The following is a 19665-nucleotide window of genomic DNA, read 5'->3' on the forward strand; positions in this document are numbered from 1 at the left end:
GTTAGAAATTTGTTACAGACACGTAACTCAATGTGCTTTACATGATTAAAAGCATTTAAAAACAAAGAAAAAAACAGCTTAGAAACATTTAAAACGAAGAGAATAAAATAAAAATACAATTAAAACAGCATACAGTGCAAGAAATATTTAAAAGTGGAAATGCTCGAAAAAGCATAGGAAAAAAAAGAAGAGTTTTTAACCTGGACTTAAAAAAATGCACACTTGGGGCTGACGTCACTTCTGTTGCCAACTTATTCCATTTGTGTGCAGCACAATAGCTAAATGCTGCTTCACCATGTTTGCTTTGGACTCTGTGCTCCACTATTTGACCGGAGTCTGTCGATTTGGGTTAATATTCAGGACCTAAACGGTTTAGTGATTTATAGACCAGTAGCAGAACTTTAAAATCTATTCTAAAGCTCACTGGGAGCCAGTGTAAATATGTTAGGATTGGCGTAATATGCTCTGACCTCTTTGTTTTGGTCAGAATTCTGAATGAGCTGCAGCTGTTTAATGCTCTTTTTAGAGAGTCCAGTCAGAAGACCATTACAATAGTCAAGTCTACTTGAGATAAAAGCATGGATTAGCTTCTCCTGGTCTGTTTGACACATGCAAGCCTTCACTCTGGATATGTTTTTCAGATGGTAGAAGGCAGTTTTAGTAATTGATTTGAAATTTAGAAATTTGTTACAGACATGTCGTAACGTCGCTTACTTGTTTCTACGTTATAAACGTGGTGGGTTATGAAGTACTACAATCCGCAATGAGGCAGCAAAAAAAACAAAAACAAAAAAAAAACAATTATGTACAGCAGAGGGGTTTAAATCTTTTATTTGACTCACAATTTAGGGAATGCATCCTAAATACAGTTGGCTAAAGTGCTATTTTCAAACCACCACGTCTTCAAAAAAACAAACAAAATCAGATTAAACAGCTATATTCCTGATTTAATTTTAGTCCATTCCAACAGAAACATTATCGACCATTGACAAATATAAGCACGCTCCAGATATATGAATAACTGTCATATCACTTATTTTTTATTTTTTTCCTTTTTAAGCCTGTTGGCTAAACTTTTACGTTTCACCATTAGATGTAAACAACAAATTGCCAATGCACAAACCTACAGCATATTAACAGCAGATTCACCAAAGTAATTATTGAATATCTCTGGATGGGCTTGGTAAAATTGCCTAAATCGGTGCTTTCGCTCCTTGGGCGAGATCTTTGTGTCCAGGTGAATGATGTGAAGCAAAGACCAGAGTTCCTGATCAGTTGTGGTCTTGGTAGTGTCAATGTAAGTCCTGCTGGAAACCTGACAGCCTACAAAAAAAAACATTTTTGGTTTTTTTCCCCCCACCCTTCAATCCCATATGCATAAAATAGCTTTTCACTGTAATGTACAGAAGGAACAACTAAATGATTTTGTGTGGTTTCTGAGCATTTCATATCTAACAAATACAGTATTACATACAATGTGACTATGACTATTTACAAAATTGGTTCTTTTCCAGACAAAAAAGTGCTATGGTCAAATTAAATCAGTTTGAAATTATATACCTAATCTATTCTTCTCTCTATGTTACAGTATTTGCCGGACAGTGCTATGTTGATCTGCAATTGTCAAGGTGTTTTCTTTGCAATGCTTTCCCATTCAAAACAGGCACTCACCAGTGACATCGGGCTGTTTCCCCTGAACAAGGCCAGTCAGCTTGTCGCTCACACCTTTGTGCAGGCCTCCAGGTATCTGGAGCAAAAACAAAAAAACTCTGTTGATAAATGGTCCGCACCAGATAATATCTTTCTGACAAGATATTAACAGACTGACCTTTCAATACAAACCATGTATTGTTTCCAGTGACATTCTCAAACAGAGAGTGTATTTTAGAATTTCATAACTTCACTTTTCTTTTTTTGTAAACTACGACTGGATCATAGTGTGCCTGTCTTATAAAATTAAAATACATTTTAAAATTTAAGCGACAGCATTTGTAAATCTCAAACACTTACCTCACACCAAAAAAGAAATGTCATGCCAATTTCACAGATTAACGGGTTAAGACTGACAAACTAAACCTGCTTCTGGAATTCAGAGTCATCTATGAAATCTGTTGACCAAAAGTCTTCTTTACAATTGGGAGTTGCAATTTAAACATTTGCATGATTTCATAAAATATTCTAAATGTCTGACCCAAATTTGAGCCATAATGTTAATTTGTGTCCATTTTAGTGAAAATGCATACATGTATTATGACGCTTACCTTAAAGATTTCCTTGATGTTGCTGAGCATGAAGACGACCATAAGATCTTCTCTCTCTTTTGGCAGAGCCTTACTGTTCAGGATAGCCCTGGAAAAAGACCTCTTCACTGCAAGTTTGTTCTCCATCTACATGTAACACATCATTCATATTACAGGGGCCATTATCATGCATCTTCCTGAAACTGAACTCTGAGGAAAAAAAAGCCACCGACTGTTTAATCAGTGGCAGTTTGGGTAAATTAAAAGTGCAGTAGTGATTGTTGCCTTCATAATTATATTTTTTACCCCATACAGTGCTGATTTCTGATTCTTTTGCACATTTATCACACTTTACCGAAAGACAAAACACAAAGACTGAACAAAATCAACACCTAAATAGTGGTACAATCTGCCAATTGAACATTACATTTTAAGAAGAGTTTACATTTACCATAATATCCATTAATGCAGATTAAGAGCTCATCCCTCAAAAAAAAAAATTTCCCCACAAATTCAAGACCCACTTACTACAACTCCATCTATACCTCGCCCTTTGTTTTGGTGTGTTTATGTAACTGCCCCTTGCAGCCGAGCAGGTGTGGGTATACTTATTGCCCCCCAGCTCGGGACATGTACGTTGGGGTTCACCCCGGTGGACGAGAGGGTAGCCTCCCTCCGCCTTCGGGTTGGGGGGACAGGTCCTGACTGTTGTTTGTGCCTATGCACCAAACAGCAGTTCTGAGTACCCACACTTTTTAGAGTCCTTGGAGGGGGTGCTGGAGAGCGCTCCCGCTGGGGACTCCATCGTTCTGCTAGGGGACTTCAATGCTCACGTGGGCAATGACAGGGAGACCTGTTAGGGCTTGATTGGGAGGAACGGCCCCCCCGATCAGAACCCGAGCCGTGTTCTGTTATTAGACTTCTGTGCTCATTACGGATTGTCCATAACGAACACCATGTTCAAGCATAAGGGTGGACACCCTAGGTCGCAGTTCGATGATCGACTTTGTGGTCATGTCATCGGACTTGCGGCTGCTTGTCTTGGACACTCGGGTTAAGAGAGGGGCGGAGCTGTCAACTGATCACCACCTGGTGGTGAGTTGGCTCCGATAGTGGGGGAAGATGCTGGTCCGACGTGGCAGGTCCCAAACGTATTGTGAGGGTCTGCTGGGAACGTCTTGCAGAATCCCCTTTCTTAAGGAGTTTAAACTCCCACCTCAGACAGAACTTTGCTCACGTTCCGGGGGAGGCGGGGAACATCAAGTCCGAGTGGACCATGTTCCGCGCCTCCATTGCTGAGGCGGCCGACCGGATATGTGGCCGTAAGGTGGTCGATGCCTGTCGTGGCGGCAATCCCCGAACCCATTGGTGCACACCAAAAGTGAGGGATGCCGTCAAGTTGAAGGAGTGGTATCGGGCCTTTTTGGCCTATGGGACTCCTGAGGCAGCTGATGGGTACCGGCTGGCCAAGCAGAATGCAGCTTTGGTGGTCCCTGAAGCAAAAACCCGGGTATGGGAGGAGTTCGGTGAGGCCATGGAGAGAGACTTCCGGATGGCTTCGAGGAAATTCTGGTCCGCCGTCCGGCGTCTCAGGAGAGGGAAGTAGTGCACCCTCAACACAGTGTATAGTGGGGAATCAGCACCTCCAAATCTGAGACCATGGTTCTCAGTCGGAAAAGGGTGGCGTGCCCTCTCCAGGTCAGGGATGAGAGCAAGTATCTTGAGGTCTTGTTCACGAGTGAGGGAAGAATGGAACGGGCGATTGACAGGCGGATCGGTGCAGCGTCTGCAGTGATGCAGACTTTGTATCGGTTCATTGTGGTAAAGAAGGAGCTAAGCCGAAAGGCGAAGCTCTCGATTTACCGGTCGATCTACGTTCCTACCCTCACCTATGGTCACGAGCTGTGGGTCGTGACCGAAAGAACAAGATCCTGGATACAAGGGGCCGAAATTAGTTTCCTCCGCAGGGTTCCTGGGCTCTCCCTTAGAGATAGGGTGAGAAGCTCAGTCATCCGGGAGGATCTCAGAGTCGAGCCGCTGCTCCTCCACATCAAGAGGAGCCAGATGAGGTGGCTCGGGCATCTGATTCAGATTCCTCCCGGACGCCTCCCCGGTGAGGTGTTCCGGGCACGTCCCACCGGGAGGAGACCCCGGGGACGACTCAGGACACACTGGAGAGAGTACGTCTTTCAGCTGGCCTGGGAAGGCCTCGGGATCCCCCCGGAAGAACTGGATGAAGTGGCTGGGGAGAGGGAAGTCTGGGCGTCCCTGCTAAAGCTACTGCCCCCACGACCCGACCTCGGATAAGTGGTACAAAATGGATGGATGGATGGATGGATGGATAAATCAATGTAAAGCAAAGCAAATTTATTTACATAGCACATTTCATACACAATGTAAGTCAATGTGCTTTACATGATTAAAAGCATTTATAAACAAAGAAAAAAACAGCTTATAAACATTTAAAACGAAGAGAAAAAAAAAAATACAATTAAAACAGCGTACAGTGCAAGAAATATTTAAAAGTGGAAATGCTCTAAAAAGCATGGGGGGGAAGAAAAAGTTTTTAACCTGGACTTAAAAACATCCACACTTGGGGCTGACGTCACTTCTGTTGGCAACCTATTCCATTTGTGTTAGCTAAATGCTGCTTCACCATGTTTGCTTTGGACTCTGTGCTCCACTATTTGACCGCAGTCTGTCGATTTGGGTTAATATTCAGGACCTAAACAGTTTTGTGATTTATAGACCAGTAGCAGGTCTTTAAAATCTATTCTAAAGCTGACTGGGAGCCAGTGTAAATACGTTAGGATTGGCGTAATATGCTCTGACCTCTCTGTTCTGGTCAGAATTCTGAATGAGCTGCAGCTGTTTAATGCTCTTTTTAGGGAGTCCAGTCAGAAGACCATTACAATAGTCAAGTCTACTTGAGATAAAAGCATGGATTAGCTTCTCCTGGTCTGCTTGACACATACAAGCCTTCACTCTGGATATGTTTTTCAGATGGTAGAAGGCAGTTTTAGTAATTGATTTGATATGACTGTTGAAAGTCAGGTCGGAATCTATCAGAACACCTGGTTTCGGACTTGGTCTTTTGTTTTTAAAGAGAGTGATTCCAGGTATTTACTAACAGCAATCCTCTTTTCTTTACTGCCCAAAACAATTATCTCTGTTTTGTTGTGGTTTAATTGAATAAAATTTTGGCTCATCCAGATATTTATCTGTTTTAGACAGTGACACAACACCTCAATTGAACTGTAGTCATCTGGAGACACTGCTCGATGTAACTGTGTGTCATCTGCATAGCTATGATAGTCAAAATTAAAGTTCTGAAGAAGCATATACAAGCTGAACAGGAGGGGTCCAAGAACTGGCCCTTGAGGGACCCCATAGGTCATTGCCATTTGATGAGATTGAACACTTCCACTGGTTACAAAATAACTCCTTTCCACCAGGTAGGACCTGAAACATTTAAGGACTGTTCCCTTTAGTCCACATTTCCAACCTGTTCAGCAGTATATTATGATCTACTGTATCAAAAGCTACACTGAGGTCCAACAAGACCAGAATTTACACCTTTCCCGAGTCAGTATTGAACCGTGTATCATTTAGCACGTTGATAAGAGCAGATTCTGTACTGTGATGAGTTCGGAACCCTGATTGAAATTTATCAAAAAGTCCATTTAAGTTCAAGAAATTGCTGAGTTGGTTAAAAATAACTTTCTAAACAATCTTTGCTATGAAAGGGAGATTTGAGATGGGTCTATAGCTTGCTAACATGGAAGGGTCCAGCGTTCTATTTTTTATTTTATTTTTAGCAGAGGCTTAATGGCAGCTACTTTAAGACCTTTAGGAAACTCGCCTGACTGAAGTGAGCAATTGATTATTTGCTGCAAATCAGCTAGCACAGACTTCGCAATATCTTTGAAAAAGTCAGATGGTATTGAGTCAAGACAGCTCGTTGATGGTTTCAGCTGCTGTACGATTTTCACTACAGTTTTTTGGTCAACTATCAAATTCTCACATGGTAATAGAGTTTTTCCTGGGTGGCTTCAGATGTAGTATAATTTTATCATTTTTCTGATTTGTGCTAATATTGAACCTGATGGATTGTATTTTTTCACTAAAATAAGCAAATTCATTGCATTTATCTGCTGTTAGAGGAGTTCTGAAGCTGTCTGATTCGGGGGGGTTGTGAGCTAGTCAACCACAGCAAAGAGAGTGGAAGTATTGTTGCAGTTCTTACTGATGATTTCAGAAGAGTTGCCGTCTAGCCCTGACTAACTCTTGGTTAAAATTACCAAGATTGTCTGTAGAGGTCATAGTCAATTTGGAGTTTAGTTTTTCTCCACTTATGTTCTGCTTTCCTTCACTTTGATTTAGAGGTCTTTACCATCATTGTGCTCCTCCACTGTGTTCTTGGTCACCTCAAGATTGTCTTAGTTTTAATAGGAGCGACAGCATTCATGAAATTTGAGATTTTACAGGTGAAATTATCCAAAAGTTCATCAACTGTCTCAGCATTCACAGTTTGTGGCACAGCAATGGTCTCCATCAACTTAGTGGTGGTACTCTCATTTATGTATCTTTTCTTAATAGACAGAGGTTGTCTGAACTTTTGGAAGAGTCTGTAATTTAAAGAATACACAAAAATGGTCAGAAATAGCCCTATCTTTAATGTCAATTGATAGAATTTCAACACCCTTAGAGATGACCAGGTCTAAGATGTGACCGTGAGTGTGGGTTGGAGTCTTAATATGTTGAGAGCGGTCAAATGTTTCTAGTATAGCAGAGTTCTTTTGATTTTTTTTCCATGTTATTATCAACATGAATGTCAAAGTCTCCCATTATGATGAAATAGTTTTAGTCAGTACAAATATCTGACAGCAGTTCTGAAAAGTCCTCCATACATTTTCTATTGTATCTTGGAGGCCTATAAATTAAAACAATAACCTTTGGGTCACCTTTAACTTAAAAAAAAAAAATAAAATAAAAAAAAATAAAAAGATTTAAAAGAGCTAGAATCACCTAGTATAATTTCTTTACACTGAAATAATGACTTAAAAATAACCAATACCACCGCCTTTTTTCCCCTATTTGACATTTGTTCATAAAATTCAAATTTGCTCGTGTTGCCTCATTTAAAATGGTATTACAGCTATTTTCTGTTTACCACGTTTCATTTAGTAACAAAAAGTCCATATCATAAGGTTGTAATGATGTCATTAATCAACATTGATTTATTACCCAGTGACCTGATATTGAAAAGAGCTTGTCTCGCAGAGATAACTGGAAACAATGGCTTGATAGATTCACATTTTATCCTCACTGAGTTTGTAGTTCTGCTTTTTTTGTGCCACGTTTCTTTGACCAACTTTCTGTCCCTTGTAATTACAGGGAACAAAAATGCCTGATCTCCCTAGGAGTCTGACTTATTCTGGAAAAGACCCCGCAGATAGTCAGATTTGCAGATAAGGTTCTTCATGGGTGAAGGAGGGGCCCTTTGCATCTTAGTGGACGGTGGTTTCAGGCGAGGGGGGATGGGAGGATGTGTTGGATTCCAATATTGACAATCGTCTTCATCCTGTCAGTCACACCTAGCAGAGAATTTAGGCTAGTAGAGCGTGAGTTTTGCGTTGGGCTTTGCTCCAATGGGGGAGGGTGGGGTGTGGGAGATTCAATGTGCTGGCTCATCTCATTTGTCATTCGCTCCTCCGATTGTTTGGATGACACTGATGAATCAGTTTGCACCTTGTGTCGCCTAATCTCCCGTTCCTCCGATTGTTTGGGAACAACTGCATCTTTTTGTCCTTCAGCCGTGTCACCAAGGCCAGTGTTTTCTTTTTGGGCCGCTGAATGACGTACACAGTAAAAAAATGTTGGCAGCCAATAACTATTTAGACAGAAACCGTCTGCCTTGCAAAGATGTCTGCGCTCCCAAAAAAAAATGCAGAAATTGTCAATGAAACTCACGGATAGTGCTGTACACACGTCTTTGAGCCACTTATTTAATTGACTGAGCCTAGAGAAACGTTCATCCCTAAATCGTACAAATGGGAGAGGTCCACCAATAAAAACCTCAGCATCCAAACATTGCACTTTTGTTAGATCAATGAAATCTCGCTTCAATACCTCTGATTGCTGCTTGAGAACATCCAGGGACCCTGTGTGTATAATGACATATTTCACAGTTGGGTGCTGATTAGTGATCTCCAGGATGTTTTTTTAGAGCTATCAGACACCATGTCATTGGTAAAACACAGTACTTTGGTGGTGTTCTCGCTGCAAAAACGTTTCACATCCTTGACAGCTCCATCACCAACTATTTATGTTTGGGGTGCCATTTTCTTCTTGTATGATTTAGTTTAATACCTTTCAGGAGTGGTGGGGGATGAACATTCTTGGCCAGGGTCTTGTAAAAGTGGCTCAAATCAGAAAACCATTTGTAAGTCTGATGTCAATGTTTAGCATTGACTCGCGTCCTTTTTACTTGCCCTTCGCTGTAGCGACTGTCCACGGCTGCTCCCTCGGGGTTAAAGCAGCCCGCAACGCAGGCCAGCCGGATTCCTCGGTAATCTGCTGGTGTTGTGTCCTCCCTTTTAGATGTTGTCCCATATCTTTGGGCTTTGCTCCCAGTAAATTCCAGGGAGAACTGCTGGATGGTCCATTACAGTTTCCACAGTCCACATCCGTCCTCTTTGTTGAGATAAGTGGCTGTCTGTTATCACACTTCTGCTCACCATTTTGAGAGGGGTTTCATTACCCGACTGTCCATTTACATTCACATACACTTCAAGACGGTGGATTTTCGTTTACAGGTTTGACATCCTCTGCAGCAGTCTGTGATAGTCCTCAGTGGAAAAGGGAGGCATCTTGATTGCTGTTCTTGTTGCTAATAGCAGGCTTGTGCTATTTAGCAGGCCACGCTCATGTAATGGTGAGAGGGTATCAGAAAATATTGGAATCGAGCAACAACTATCTACAAAAAAAAGTAGTTCCGCAGGTTTAAAAATATCCAGGAGTCGCTGCTTCTAATTTATATTTTTTTTAGAAGAAAAACAAGCTTATCAGTAAGAAAAAATGTAAACAGAAGCGAAGCATGCACAGCATGCAAAAAAAGCATCTGCACTGTACGAGAGCGTGTAAAAATAAATTTTTAACAAATTAAGCCAAAAAAGAGCTCCAAAGATCTGATGAAACCCTGTTATTTGTTGGGGACAGAGACCAAGCCCTGCCGTGAATAGCAAAAGAACACAAGTATAGACCTCCGCAACCTTAAATTTTAAGGATTACCTTCTTTTCCTTTCAGCTTGTCCAGTTAGGGGTCCCCACAGCGTGTCATCCTTTTCCATATAAGCCTATCTCCTGCATCCTCCTAACACCAACTGCCCTCATGTCTTCCTTCCCTCACGACATCTATCGACCTTCTCTTTGGTCTTCCTCTAGCTCTCTTGCCTGGCAGCTCCATCCTCATTAGCCTTCTACCATTATATTCACTCTCTCTCCTCTGGACGTCTCCAAACCATCGAAGTCTGCTCTCTCTAACTGTCTCCCAAACATCCAACCTTGGCTGTCCCTCTGATGAGCTCATTTCTAATTTTATCCAACCTGGTCACTGCTAGAGCCAACCTTCATTTCCGCCACCTCCAACTCTGCTTCCTGTTGTCTCTTCAGTGCCAATGTCTCTAATCCGTACATCATGGCTGAACTCACCACTGTTTTATAAACTTTGCCCTTTATCCTAGCAGAGACTCATCTGTCACATAACACACCTGACACCTTCCTCCACCCGTTCCAACCTGCTTGGACCCATTTCTTCACTTCCTTACCACACTCACCATTGTTCTGGACTGTTGACCCGAAGTATTTGAAGTCCTCCACCCTTGCCATCTCTTCTTCCTGTAGCCTCAACTCTTCCCCCTCCATCCCTCTCATTCATGCACATATATTCTGTCTTACTTCGACTAATCTTCATTCCTCTCCTTTCCAGTGCATGCCTCCACTTGCTCTCTGCTTTCACTGCATATCACAATGTCATCTGCAAACATGGTCCACGGGGATTCCAATCTAACCTCATCTGTCAGCCTATCCATCACCACTGCGAACAGGAAGGGGCTCAGGGCTGATCCCTGATGCAGTCTCACCTCCACCTTAAACTTCTGTGTCACACCTACAGCACACGTCACCATGGTTCTTCTGCCCTTATACATGTCCTCTACTATTCTAACATACTTTTCTCCCACCCAGACCTCCGCATGCAGTACCACAGTTCCTCTTTCTGGGTACGCCATCATAGGCTTTCTTTAGATCTACAAAGACACGATGTAGCTCCTTCTGACCTTCTCCGTACCTTTCCATCAACATCAAGACAAATAATGCATCTGTGGTACTCTTTCTAGGCATGAAACCATACTGTTGCTCGCAAATACATCTGTCCTGAGTCTAGCCTCCACTACTCTTTCCCATAACTTCATTGTGTGGCTCATGAACTTTATTCCTCTATAGTCCCCACAAGCGCTGCACAACATCCTTGTTCTTAAAAATTTGTACCAGAACACTTTTTCCTCCATTGCTCAGGCATCTTCTCACCCACTAGAATTCTGTTGAACAACCTGGTCCAAAACTCCACAGCCACCTCTCCTAGATGCTTCCATACTTCCACAGGAATGTCATCAGGACCAACCGCCTTTCCATTTTTCATCCTCTTTAATGCCTTTCTAACTTCCCCCTTACTAATCATTGCCACTTCCTGGTACATGAGTCTTCTACTCTTCCTTCTCTCTCATTTTTGTCAATCATCAATGCCTCAAAGTATTCTTTCCATCTATCCAGCACACTGCTGGCACCAGTCAACACATTTCCATCTCTATCCTTAATCACCCTAACCTGCTGCACATCCTTCCCATCTCTATCCCTCTGTCTGGCCAACCTGTATACATCCTTCTTTAGTGTCCAACCTGGCATACATGTCCTAATATGCCTCGTTTGGCATTTGCCACCTCTACCTTTGCTCTACGTCGGATCTCAATGCATTCCTTTCTCCTCTCTTCGGTCCTTTCAGTGTCCCACTTCTTAGCTAACCTCTTTCCTTGTATGATTTCCTGTACTTTGAGGTTCCACCACCAAGTCTCCTTCTCTCCTTTCCTGCCAGAATATACATCAAGTACTCTCCTGCCTGTCCCTCTGATCACCTTGGCTGTAGTGTTCCAGTCTTCTGGAAGCTCCTCCTGTCAAACGGGAGCCTGTCTCACCTCTTCCCGAAAATCCGCACAACACTTCCTCTCTCAGCTTCCACCACATTCTCTGCTCTGCCTTTGTCTTCTTAAGCTTCCTCCCCACCAACAGAGTCATCTTACACACCACCATCCTTTGCTGTCTAGCCACACTCTCCCCTACCATTACCTTACAGTAAGTAACCTCCTCCAGATTACATCAGCTGCACAAGATGTAATTCACCTGTGTGCTTTTACCTCCACTCTTGTAGGTCACTTTATGTTTCTGCCTCTTCTGGAAAAGGTGTTCACTACAGCCAATTGCATCCTTTTTGCAAAGTCTACCACCATCTGTCCCTACAAGTTTCTTTCCTGGATGCCATACTTACCCATTACTACTTCATCACCCGTTTCCGTCACATACATGTCCATTACAATCTGCACCAATCGCGACTCGCTCTGTCTGGGATGCTCAGAACTACTTCATCTTGCTCCTTCCTCTAGGTCACATCCTACTTGTGGGGCTGTATAATCACATTATACAGCCCTTTCTGACGCAACTCTCTGCATTTATCCGTGTTTGGGACCGACCTGGCGGCACGGTGGCCGACTGGTTAGAGCATCAGCCTCACAGTTCTGAGGTGCAGGGTTCAATCCCTGTCCCCGCCTGTGTGGAGTTTGCATGTTCTCCCCGTGCCTGCGTGGGTTTTCTCCGGGCACTCCGGTTTCCTCCCACATCCCAAAAACATGCATTAATTGGAGACTCTAAATTGCCCGTAGGCATGACTGTGAGTGCGAATGGTTGTTTGTTTCTATGTGCCCTGCGATTGGCTGGCAACCAGTTCAGGGTGTACCCCGCCTCCTGCCCGATGACAGCTGGGATAGGCTCCAGCATGCCCGCGACCCTAGTGAGGAGAAGCGGCTCAGAAAATGGATGGATGGATGGATGGGACCGACCTACAGTTTGCACTCGCTTTGTGCCCCACATAGGGCTGCATTTTCAGGATTACCTATATTAATAGTTTAAACCATAAATTTACCACAAACTAACATTTGAAACTAATCTTATGAAATGACCTTTAAAAATAAATGAATAAATGGCTTACAGACAAAGTGTGCCTGTATGGTGCCTTGACTTCTCCCGGGCATACAAAGTTCTTAACAACAGTCGACAATCTAGATGTATCACTTCAACACTGACCAATTTCTATTTAACTATTATCCAGGGCTTTGGTGCCATCATGTGGTATTTTTGGGGCTTTCCAGAACGAGCACAAAAACGGGAAAAGGTGAGTTTTCCAAAATTTTGCTGAAGATAGGTTCCACAGTAAAAATGTAAAAGTAAATTTGCGAATAGAAAACCAGTCTGGCTAGTTCTCTGTACTACAAAGTATTAATAATCACCTCCTTGTCCAGTTTTATCTCTTGCACATCAGCAGCCACTGTCATAAATGTAAGGATTCGACATAGCTCCTCTCTGGTGCTTGGTGGCAGCAGCTTCAAGCATAGCTGGAGTGCTTCAAGTGCTATGCCCAATTTTGCATCCACTGGAAATGGACAAAAGGGTAAAAGAAAGATGAAGCCATACAGGAAGGGGATTGACTGACATCAATACAGCTTTTAACCAACATAATGACTTAAGAAATATGATGCATGCTTCATGTTTGATGGTATTCTTGTGTTTACACAAGTCCCTACCAAGCAGTTCAGTTATTGCGGAATATACATCAGTCATTCGTTCAGGAAGTAGTGGAGGTCTATCTGTGTTGTAGTGTCTCACCAATGTCCCATATAGAAGCAGTTTACAATGAGCTGTGCCACTTTGAGAGAGGCATTTATTACCTGGAGCCAGACAGTAAAACCATTACTGTGTATACAACCTAATACGAATATCATGCATAATACATAGAAACACCAACAGCAAACACCCTGCAGTCAGTTGCTTCTCGTGCTAGCACTTCCCTGGTGTTTTGCCATCAGCTTGCTCAGGGCTCTGCTTATCTTGAGGGAACAAGAGAGGCAGCTCTCGGCTCAGCTTCACTACTGGTTGGTCAGGGAGGAAGTCAAGACAGTCCAGGGCTGCACAAAGCCACTCATCGTGTCTGCATGATGAAAATGAAATTTATTTGTAACAAGTTCCATCTAGTTCATCCTTCCCCATTTCATCTTTAATATACGTTTGAGGGACACAAAACGTACTGAGAATCCCTGAAGGCCTTCAGGATCTGTCTGTCAAGGTGGTTGCTGCTGTTGATCAGGTCAGGGTTATTGTGAGTCATAGTTTGTGATGGAGCTGAGCAGGAAGAGATGTGGTTGATCTGAAGCACTCCCTCCAACAGGGGGAGCTCCACAAGGTTTAATAACCTGAGGAGGGTTTGTTCCTGCCACACCTCATCTACCACTGTGGGGTGAGCAGAACATATTTCTAGCGTACATATATGGATAACACTCTTCTCTCAGCATTACTTGGATGCTATTTAACTTTTTTTTTTTTTTTTTTAAATAAACTGAAGACATACAAATGGTGATCGCATACAAATATTGTTTTGGAGCATTAAAAACAGTGTTGCAAAGTGTTTTTTCTTCGATTTTTTTTCTGCGCTTTTTTAAACGAAAAACTTTGTTCAAACAATGGAAATGAACAAAAAGTAAACAGAAGACATGCACGTGTGTTAAGACCAAGTATGTGCGAGTACATCACCACCAAAAAACTGTGGCAGATCACAGGTCTTGTTTGTAGTTATGTGGAGGTTTATACTAGGTTTTTTTTTTTTTTGCTGAATTTGATTAGATAATAATAATGCCAATAATAGGTCTGTCAGGATAATTACTATATCGACTTATTCGATAAATAAAATGGACACGATAGTTTTTCTGGACTCGATAACTTGTCAATACTGTCGTAAGCCAACGCATGGCGAGCCTACGGCAGGTTTGAAGGCTGTGTCAATAACCGCTAGTGCAAGGACCCATAGGGTGGGGTTAGAAAATGGTAAGGGCGCCGCAGCTTCAAAGGGGCGCCAAAAATCGGGGTGAAATGTATTTATTTTTTCTTTTTGAGGGAGGGGGGGGGGGGAGAATTCACCTATACCGTTATATTAAAATGAAACGAGAATGAAATTGATTTAAAAAAAAAGAGGAGCAAGGTGAACAATGTACAGGACTTTGAAATTAGCCCACCTCAAGGCTCTCTCTTCCTCCCCCTATTTTCCCCACAATCTGCAAAGCGATGCATTTAAAGCCCCTTTGAATTAAAAGAGCTAGGTGCAACACAACACTTCTGGCTCTGCTATACTGCTTGCTCTCTGTTGGGGTAAGGGTAAATTTTTTGACACTTGAGAACTCTGGAAACGTTGAAACGACCAAAACTGTCCAGAACATAAAGAAGAAGAAAAAGAAGGAATGGGAAGAAAGAGAAAATTATTGTTTCTTTTGGTTTGTCCCATTAGATGTTGCAACAGCAAGTTGCTCGCATTATTTATTTGGCAGTAGCAATACAGTAATGAAATGACAATGTTCTATTTTATATTTTAAATTGTGTGGCATGTTATCTTATAAACTAAAGTCAATGTTACAAACTATTGCCATTTGACTTTTTTTGTAAGCTTATGTAAATTGTTTATGGAGAGGGGGCACCACATTGCACTAGTGGGGTTCTGGAACGCCGGCAGACCGCTCAGTCCACTACTCCACAGCCTTGCTCCATGTTCAACGTATATCACACAAGAGACACACTTAAGGGGAAGGTAACTGTTTATCATGTTCGCTAGCCCGCGAGCTAATGAGGTAAGGAAATAAACAGCGTCAGGACCTCGCTCAGAGTTGTTGCGTGTGTTAGTTTCCAAACACACACACACACACACACACACACACACACACACACACACACAGGAACTGTTAAATGTTTTTAAGCATAACCTCAGCGCCACACATTCAGCCAGGAGTTGGCTCCAGCAAACGTGCTTGATTGACAGGTAAAGAGCTCGCCTTTGTATGCCTCTGAAATAAATAAGGATATCGTTTATCATGATAGTTTTGGGGAAAATATGTCGTCCTAAAAATGTGTTATCGTGACAGGCCTAGAACAATTGAATATCGTAACAATCACGACCACTGACGTAGCTTCTAAATGTGCTTCTAAACTTCTTACCCGACTGTGGTAAAACAGAATGGGTCTGCACTCTGTTGGGACTCAGACTCAAATTCTCCACTCTGGTCTCCAGTGGCAAACTGGCACTGACAGGACTGTCTAACTGGGGAACTTTAGTGGATGTCTGGGAGAATTTTACAGGCGTGGGCATCAGACATTTTGGCCCAGAAGGATACATCTGCTCAGCTTCCCTGCAAAAGCAAAAACAGCAATGAGGCATTCACACAACATGAAATGAACTCTGTGGATGTTTAAGTTGATCTTGTACCTTTCTGAGGGAGAACAAGAGAAGAGTTTCTGGATACTGTTCACAAGCACATCTTTCTCCAAGTCTTCCACTGAGGGAATATGCTCATGAACAAACCTGAAGACACAATTATACAATATCCACATAGAGCTTGAAAAACTTTTTTGGTGAACTGCATGTAGCGCTAATTGGACTAACCTGTAAAGAGCACTCTTACTATCCTGAAACTCAGTCTGCTTCTTGTTTTTGCCAAACACTTTAGTTCCTACTGCCTCAAACACATTACAGTCCAGCAGAGATTGGCACACATTCACCACTTTGTCCCGGCATGCTGTGGCTCCTTGGGTATTTAAGAAAAAGACTTGGATTTGTTTGGTGCTGGTTAAGATGTACTCTAATTGGTATGCGTTGTATGTAATGCTTACAACTAATGGAAGCCGTTTATGTTATCCTACTAGTGCACTGAATTGTCCATGTACTAGTACACTCTTTGTCTTCACTAGTAAAAATATCCAGTGTATGAATAGAATGACTAGGTGCGCAATTATAAGTACTTGATAATATTAGGCAGTTGATAACTGTGTGCTACTAGTACTGCTAGTTCGGGATAGACCGATTATCAGCTGGGCTGATATTTGGCATTTAAACGCATATTAGGATTTGTTTTTTTTTTAAATTTAAAAGTGTGTAAAGTTCACAGTACTATTAATTTACAGTTAACTTTATGCTGCCGATGCCAGGAACTCCGTGCACTCTCTGTTTTAACTTAAAACACAGATAAGTGAATAATGAACATTTCAGGTAGGTTCCTGAGGTTCCCTCAGGTAGGCGCTACTGATCAATGCAAACTAGAACTAGCAGACATTCCAAGAGCTTCTTCCCTCTTGCAATCAACTTCCTAAACAGCTAACCTACAATTCCATTACAACATGCTGGCAATTTTTTGACTTGCGTTTGTCGCCACATTTCTGTGAGGCCAATTATATATTACTCGTGCACTCACTGTAGTAGTCTCGCCATGCTGCACTATTTGCATATCTGTTGTTGACCAATACTGGCCACTCATGCCAGAGTAGCATCTGCTCTATTTGCACACTGGTTGAGGAGTATCTGCAACATTTGCACAATCAACATCATCCCAGATTATCGCACTACTCGCTTGAAGTCTCGGCGCCCTTTGCACAATGGTCATTGCACCGGACTGTTGCAATATCAGTCTTTCGAACTGCTCTAAGTGCTAGAGGACTCTGCATCTTTTTGCACAATTGTCAAAAAAAAAAAAGTACCGGCATTACCAGATAACTAGCAACCCTTTATTGCTCTGTGACTGTTTTTTGTCAATGTCTATGTCTCAAAAGTGTTCTCTGTCAATTGACTGTCTGTTGTCGTACTAGAGCGGCTCCAACTACCGGAGACAAATTCCTTGTGTGTTTTTTGGACATACTTTGCAAATAAAGATGATTCTGATTCTGATTCAATTATTTGAAATTACTCTAGAAAACCTGAGGGGGATATTCATTTAAGTTTTCATTTAACTTTATAAGACATGCTGCTGAGTCTGGGAGCTCGAACTTTGTGTTAGAATTAAAACAAAATCTCTCGTCAAATATAAAGACCGGGGGGGAACGTACAGCAAATCTGAAAAGCTGTTTAATAAACATAAGGGCATTTGCACTGAATTGTCTTACTAGAGAGGACTGAGAGCGTACTATTCCATGGACAATTAAGGATTGCCAAGCACAACAGGGCAGCACCCTCACCCTCAAAGGCCTTGTCGCTGCTTATGTACTCTGCCACAACATCCACAGCCTCAGAGCCCAGGAAGCAGTCATTGTGGGACTTAAGGTAGACACGAAGCCGCCTTACTTTCAAAGCAGACCTGAGGTGGGAGATGAGGCTGCTTCCCAAAGAAGGCGACTGCGCTCCCTTCACAACAAACCCACGAACTAGGAGAAATACAACAAAGACGTCACAACACCATTGCCCATCACTGTCGACCACTGTCTTCCACTCAATGAAAAATGTCAAAAACAGTGTTAAGGCAGGTCACAGGGCATGGAGGACAACGAATGAAGGAAAAGAATTAAACAGAAACAACACATTTCCACGCCACCGAAAGGTTTAAGTATAACCGTACCTTGTGGACGAGTACGGAGTTTCTCATCAAGATTCAACGCTGCAGCTCGTTCCTTAATTGAGGCCATGTTTCCAAACTTCGTGGCTGAGTCTGGGAAACAACGCCAGTTGACAACAGGTGGCTAGGAGAAAGCAATCAACGCCGTTCGGGTAAGCAAATGTCTTTTTTGGGGGGGAATTATTGAATGAAACCACTAGATGCCGCTAGAGCCCAAGACAGTGAACTCATCATGTTGTCTGCCACTTGACTGGTGCTTACAAACTCAACGTGTTCGCAAACTCAAAGCACAATGGCCAAAATAACGTAATGTTGGCAAGACTGTTGCTATTTTAGCAAAGGCTACATTTGAGGCCCCCAAGGAACTTGAATTAATGAAATATTTATATTATCCTGCCGCCATCCATTTTCTGGACCCTCACAAAAATAAACAAACTCTAAAGTTAGCCAAGTAATAAAAGGTACAACATTTACACGTTTACCAGCCTAGAGGCGTGTTTATGTATGTATGTATGTATGCATGTATGTATTTAGTTATTTGGGACATGACAGCATGACATTTGGAAAACAAACATACCCGTACGGCAGCCTTGTCACCCAAGACTTTGAGAAAGTATGGACTTCGTTTAAGGCAGGTCATGTGTATGAGGGTGTTTCAAATTGGAAATTAGAAAAAGAATTAGCTTACTAATGACTTACATGAGGAATTAACTGGATAAAGTATCTTAAATTTAAGACGAGCACGAGTCATGCTCGCGAACAATAGCATGACTCATTAGCATTGGGTTAGCAAAGCTTGGCCAGTGGTAAAGTTTTAGTGTTTAAATTGCATTGTTAAGTGTTCTTTAAATTCATTGAATTAATAATTAATTAAGTTCAACATCTTTATTGAAACTTGAACTTAATGCATTAGTTAAATCAGTTAACTATGTTAGTCTGCTTTTGGTTCATTTTTTTAACATTCTATGATGGTGCTAATAAAAAGTATGATTAAAATTATACAATACAAAACCAATTAAATAAAATATAGTTTCTTATAGCAGTCAATTTACACTTAAGTCTTGCTGCAGTATTTTCCACATATTTTAGAACTTCAGTATGATTAATAAAGACAGATAGAGGTAAAGAATGAATAGGGCAACATATGTCATGCATTGTTTATGGCTGAAGTGGGATTACATGCTTATAGATTTCAGTAATTGTGGAGGTACTGCAGAACAGTGAATGACACGCCTTAAGAATCATTACTTGAAAGAAAACTTCCATTTTGGCAGCACGGTGGCCGACTCGTTAGAGCGTCTTCCTCACAGTTCTGAGGGCCGGGGTTCAATCCCCGATCCCGCCTGTGTGGAGTTTGCATGTTCTCCCCGTTCCTGGGTGGGTTTTCTCCGGGCACTCCGGTTTCCTCCCACATCCCAAAAACATGCGTGGTAGGTTGATGAAAGTCTCTAAATTGCCCGTAGGTGTGAATGTGAGTGTGAATGGTTGTTTGTTCATGTGTGCCCTGCGTTTGGCTGGCAACCATTTCAGGGTGTACCCCGCCTCCTGCCCGAAGATAGCTGGGATAGTCTCCGGCACTCCCGCGACCCTAGTGAGGATAAGCGACTCAGAAAATGGAGGGATGGAAAACTTCCATTTTAATGCAAGTGACTTATTTCACGATAGTCGTTTTATGGCTTAGG

General features: G+C 42.2%; 2 protein-coding genes across 6 annotated transcripts in view; one reads left to right on the top strand and one right to left on the bottom strand.

Annotated features, from left to right (window-relative positions):
• Positions 1-815: 815 nt before the first annotated feature.
• LOC133478388 (DEP domain-containing protein 7-like) lies at positions 816-18146 on the bottom strand. Of its 2 annotated transcripts, XM_061774415.1 has the most exons (12): positions 17987-18146; positions 17610-17795; positions 16048-16189; positions 15871-15966; positions 15603-15793; positions 13652-13853; positions 13414-13554; positions 13151-13293; positions 12857-12999; positions 2262-2387; positions 1672-1747; positions 816-1323 (listed from the first exon to the last, which is right to left on the bottom strand). In XM_061774415.1, the coding sequence occupies exons 1-12, from the start codon at positions 18051-18053 to the stop codon at positions 1124-1126; spliced, it is 1713 nt and encodes a 570-aa protein (XP_061630399.1). In that variant the 5' UTR covers positions 18054-18146; the 3' UTR covers positions 816-1123. The 2 variants fall into 2 exon arrangements, with proteins under 2 accessions (XP_061630399.1, XP_061630400.1); XM_061774416.1 differs by lacking the exons at positions 13414-13554; positions 13652-13853 and having other exon boundaries at positions 13151-13294.
• The window catches only part of LOC133478387 (coiled-coil domain-containing protein 73-like), a 32654-nt gene continuing 31023 nt past the window's right edge, over positions 18035-19665 (top strand). For all 4 annotated transcript variants that reach the window (XM_061774410.1, XM_061774411.1, XM_061774412.1 and 1 more), the window contains exon 1: positions 18035-18135. The gene's annotated coding sequence lies outside the window, so the exon portion shown is untranslated. The remainder of the gene's footprint in view (positions 18136-19665) is intronic.

This window comes from Phyllopteryx taeniolatus, chromosome 5 (assembly GCF_024500385.1).
Source record: "Phyllopteryx taeniolatus isolate TA_2022b chromosome 5, UOR_Ptae_1.2, whole genome shotgun sequence".
Lineage (NCBI taxonomy): Eukaryota > Metazoa > Chordata > Actinopteri > Syngnathiformes > Syngnathidae > Phyllopteryx > Phyllopteryx taeniolatus.

Excerpts from the sequence above, each read along its gene's own strand:
- LOC133478388 (XM_061774415.1), bottom strand. The coding sequence starts at position 18,053 with ATGGCCTCAATTAAGGAACGAGCTGCAGCGTTGAATCTTGATGAGAAA. Across the intron at positions 15,794-15,870 it reads TCTTGTTCTCCCTCAGAAAG|GGAAGCTGAGCAGATGTATC; the intron begins GTACAAGATCAA and ends TTGCTTTTGCAG. Across the intron at positions 1,748-2,261 it reads ACATCAAGGAAATCTTTAAG|ATACCTGGAGGCCTGCACAA; the intron begins GTAAGCGTCATA and ends TTTTTGCTCCAG.